This window comes from Egretta garzetta, unplaced genomic scaffold (assembly GCF_000687185.1).
Source record: "Egretta garzetta isolate BGI_Z169 unplaced genomic scaffold, ASM68718v1 scaffold34, whole genome shotgun sequence".
In the NCBI taxonomy this organism is placed as follows: Eukaryota; Metazoa; Chordata; class Aves; order Pelecaniformes; family Ardeidae; genus Egretta; species Egretta garzetta.
In genome coordinates this window covers 3,376,062-3,380,780 of record NW_009259586.1, presented here as the reverse complement: position 1 = coordinate 3,380,780, position 4,719 = coordinate 3,376,062, and the positions used below count along the sequence as shown (strand labels likewise).

General features: G+C 58.2%; 1 protein-coding gene across 1 annotated transcript in view; it reads right to left on the bottom strand.

Moving 5' to 3' along the window:
* Window positions 1-633, bottom strand: part of CYGB (cytoglobin) — a 12,448-nt gene extending 11,815 nt beyond the window's left edge. Inside the window, exon 1 of the mRNA XM_009637816.2 lies at window positions 226-633. Coding sequence (XP_009636111.1) covers window positions 226-368 — 143 coding nt within the window. The 5' untranslated portion in view covers window positions 369-633. The remainder of the gene's footprint in view (window positions 1-225) is intronic.
* Between the last annotated feature and the right edge of the window lie 4,086 nt (window positions 634-4,719).

The following is a 4,719-nucleotide window of genomic DNA, read 5'->3' as shown; positions in this document are numbered from 1 at the left end:
GCTCCCCCCCGCTCCCCCCGCCGCCGCCACCCGGCTCAAAGGTGTGGAAATCAGAGGAGTGCTGCGAAACCCTGCCTGCTCCCAGCCGGCGAATGCGCCCAGCCAGCTCCCCACTCGCTGTCATTCATCTCAGTTCGGTTATATATATTGTTCTGCCTCTTCCTCAGCTATAAAGAGCTTTAGGTGGCTTCGCAGCTTCATTTTTTTTCTTGCTTTTTTAAATACCTGATGAGTATGGAGACCCCAACGTCCTCGCAGTTTGCATATACTCTGCTCCATGTCTCTTGAATAACCTTTTTTTCTGCGTCTGAAATCTCTTCACTTCTTTCCCATCTCTCAATCTCCATTTCTCCCTGGACTTTCTCCATGGAAAACAGCCGGCGCGATCCTCCGGGAAGCCAGGAGGAGATGAAGAGAGATGTGTGTGAGCGGGTATATCCTGCGGGAAGAGGCAAGGTGTTTGCTCAGCTGCTGTGCGGGTGCTGGCGGCTCTGCCGGCGTGTGGATGTATATATGTGTGTGTGTGTGTGCGGCTGCGAGCGCGGCTGCCTGCCGGCGGGTTTATATATGTAATTTAAAAAAATATCCTGGAGGTATGGTGCATGCGATTAGATTTCAGATCTCCTAGTGCTGTCCATGGCTGTGGTTCGCTTCAGCTCGGCTCGGGTGTGTGCGGCTGACTGATGGGGAACTGCCTAAAAGTAAAATATTCAAAGGCATTGCAAGACCAGCCTCTTTACCAATGTGTGAACGTGAGCTCACTTTCTCCCTCTCTCCTCCTCTCTCCCACTCCTCCCTCCTTCCCTTTTTTTTTTTCATCCCCGAAAGGGAGGGATGAGGGAGATGTTCTGGGCAACATCAGGACGGTGCTGGGGGGGGCGGGGGGAGTGGGTTAGGGCTGGAAGTTTTTTTTTCAGCGCTTGTAAACAGCTCAGAGGAAATTCAGAATCCAAAGTGCCGAGTTAAAGTTATCCCAGCTGCTGGCTGCACGGAGCTCTGCCTCTGCTCTCCCCCGGCTGCTCCCCGATTTTGCAGGCGGGTGTGTTCGGAAGGACGGACCCTCGCTCGCCTCTGGTTGGGGCTGCACGGAGAGTCGGGGCGAGGGGGGAGCGGGGGGTGCCCCCGCCCGCGGGCGTCCCTTTGGCACCCAAAGCAGGTCACCGTCTGTCCCACGGGGACTTTCTTAATAACAAGAATTTGCCCTCCCTCCTCGTGGCAGTACCCAGTTGTAGAGGGATCCGGAGTTAAGGCTCGTGTATAAGGAATTTATCGTCGTTGTTCTGTGATCGCATGGCTCCCGCTGGTGCCTTGGCAGGGACGAGGGGCGCGGGAACACCTCCACGCCAGGCTTCCTGCTGCCTTCGTGTGCGTGCTTTTGGGCTGGTTTTTACCCAAATGCCGTTTCCAGCTCCCTGACAATCCAGCATATTAAACCTGCAGCACAGTCCCTTTGCACAGGGAAAAGGAAAATACTACGGAGACTTGTAATAACCGCCAATCCCCCAGAGGGGGATCGGAGACAAGAGAAGCAGCCTGGTCTGCACAGCCGCCTCCCGCACCCGCTGTGCACCCTTGCAGGGCAGACAGACAGACGGACAGACAGGCTGAGGGCGCAGCTCTGACACCCGGGCAGGCAGGGGCTGGGGGGGTGGCTGAGCCCCTTTGGGGGCTGGAGCTTTGTTACTGCAGATCTGTCGAGGCAAAAAGCTGCTGTTTCTCCTTAAAAGCAGCCTCAGTTAACAGCAGCCAGACTGGCGGTGTCAGCAAATTTGCTCTTGCAGATCTAACAAGAGCTGGTGGAGAAGGTGCTGCCCATGGGTCCCCCGCTGCGGGTGCCCCACTGACATTGCACTGGGACAGAGTGGGAGCCCCTCACGTCCGCAAACCCCTTGGCTCAGGGACACAAAGCTCGGCTCAGCTGGGAGCTGCCGAACCGGTGTGCGAACACAGCGGCGTGGCCAGCCCTACCCGGCTGGAGGTCGGGCATCGTTCAGGGCACCAGTAACACCATCACCGGCTTCCAAATCATCAGATTCTCACCAGCCGGCTTAAAGTTTGGATTTGCCAAGTGTCCATTAGCCACTGGGATTAGCACCCATGAGCTGGAGCCCAAATATTAACCACCATGTCCCCAGGTGGCCACCATGCAGCAGAGGAACCCCTCTGGACCCAGGATGGCACGGCCAAGCTTATCACTCTCCCTTAAAAATGCAGGCGCTGTGCTTAGACCCAGCTTAAAACCAGAGTGAAACTGCAATGCGGCGCTAGCGCTTTCAAAAAGGGAAAAAACCTCGAATTCTGACAAATATGAACACTCAGGCGATAATCTAGGTGGAGCATTGGTTAAGTTATTACTTGCTGTGTGTTTAAAGAACAGGACTCTCTGAAGCTTTCGTATCTTGTGCCTTCATCCGTGCGGGGCTCACAGCCCGGTACCCGGCCACAGGCTGAGCCTGGCCACAGCGGGCGCTTCGCCTTGCTCCCCGGCACTGGGAGTCGAAGGGTCTTGGCTCAAGAGTCTCCATTTAGAACTGTTAGGATATTAGAAAATATGAGAAAAGTAAGTGAGAAATCCCCCAGCCTTCTCCAGGGGAGATCACATCTGGCCCTGGGGAGCCCAGCCCCACTCCCCCGTGCCATCCTGCTCCCCAAACAGGGGAGGGCGAGTACAGTGGCGGCGACGCTCTGCTGCCTCAAAATCCCCAATGAAGCCCAGCAGCCCTGAACTTCTGCGTCTCGTCCCAGACGCGAGACATAAATCAGGGGCAGGAGCGCAGGCACACGCTGTCACGTGCCAGCCGCCCGTTTCCATGGTTTCCCATGACTATTGCTCTTGAGGGCTCAGGGTTAGGAGGCGACTTGTTCCAGAAGGAGAAAGATGCTGCGTTGACACCATTGCTGCAAAATCCCAGCTGGGGATTGTGCGGGCAGGCCGGTGGCACGGCCCTGCGATGCCCTGCCAGCCTCTGCAGCCCCGTAGCGCCTCGGGTGACCCCCCCGGTCCCTTCGGTGCAGGGTGCTGTGCCGAGGGAGGTGGCAGCCCTGAGGGCTGGGGTGGCATTTGCTCACCCTGCCCAGCCCGAGCTGCCCGCTGTCGCTGCCTGCTGTCCCAGAGAGGAGCTCAGCACAGCGTCAGCTGCTGTGGCAGGGTGGCCCGGGGCCGTGGGGCTCAGGGACAGAGGACTTGGTTGAAAGCTGAGATGTGATCAGCCTGGAGAATCCATATGGAAGAAATCTCTCCATCTCTCTCAGTTCCCAGTTCATTTCAATACTCTGATCCCTCTCCCCTCTCCAGTTGAGCATCACAGCTCTCCTGCTTTCCACCTCCTTCCCACGGACTTGTCCCTGCGATGAGGTGGCATCATGGAGCCAGCCCTGCCTGCGGGGCCCGTCCCTGCCGAGCCCCAGCCTGCTCCTCCCGTGGCTTCTGCACGGCAGGGAGAGACCCAGTGCCTGTTCAAGCTGTCCTCCACCTGCACGGCCGCAGGGGTGAGGATGGCTTTCCAGGCCCTCCAAGCCCCTGCTTGCGGCGAGCCGTGTTCCTGCAGGGTCTGCACCCGCCTGCCGATGGCTTCTCCCACTCCCCCCGTGCCCTCCCACATTGCCTCTCCTCCTCCCCGCGCGCTGGGTGCAATGAGAAATGTACTTGGCTCCCGATCCTCGAGTGGGAGGTGAAGGCAAAAAAATAAAAAAAAATGAGACTTCAGCTCCACGGTGTGTGGGATGTGGATGATGGCAGATCCCCACCCTTGACTCCTCCACTGTCTCTGGGGCGAAGGCGGAAACCCCAAATCCAGACCCTCGGGGCTGAGCCCACCTTCCCTCGTGCGTGGGGACAGACTCAGCTCCTGGAGAAAAGCAGCAACTTCTTGTGTCCCTGCAACGCCAACTCCCTGGGACCTTCTGGCAAACACCATTAGTTGGGGTGGTCCCGGGAAGAGACCCCACGAACAGCCTCAGGGAGCGCTTTGAGAAGGAGCAGCGGGAGTTGTCCCAAGCCCCCGGCGCTGGCGTGACGCTGGGAGGCCAGCAAGCACCACTCCTCCAGACCCTCGAGGCACCGACCCGGCCGGAACAGCAGCAGTCCTGGGATTTGAAGTGAAATAAGGCTGAAGGCTTCAGTGTGGTAAAGCCCCAGGGATCTGGAAGAGCAGCCCTGACTCTGCTCCTTTTCCCTCTGAGCTGGACAGGGTGGGAGCGGGAAGCTGATAGGGCTCGTTGTCTTTTTTGCTTCCACCAGCATGGCCGAGGACATGTGTATGTGCCAGGCGTTCCTCCTTTGTCCTCCTCCCGGAGCCGCTCCAGGCTGCTGCACTGTCTCACCCAGAGATGCTGGACTTGTCACCCTGAGCATTGCTGAAACAAAGCCCCTGGTTGCCAGCCCGGCTCACCCAGCATTGCCTCCAGCGTACAATGCCTCCCCCTTCCTAATCCAGCCCTGCTGCCAACTGCAGAGTCCTGGCCTGAAAAGGAATAACAAACTTTAGGAAATGGCTTTGTAGTGCCTGCTCCAGCCAGCCACCCCGGGAGGGAAGGGTTTAGCCTAACGCCTGTATCAGTGCTCTGTACTTAAATGCAGGTTTCCTTCCCCCTGCTTCTCGGACCCCAGGAGACCCATACACAATCCCGATGCTCCAGTTCTGCGCCGGCCGTGTCTGTGGCCTGCGAGCCATCACGGCGGGGACAGGCTGGGGGGGAACAGGGGGGGGAAAAAGGGGG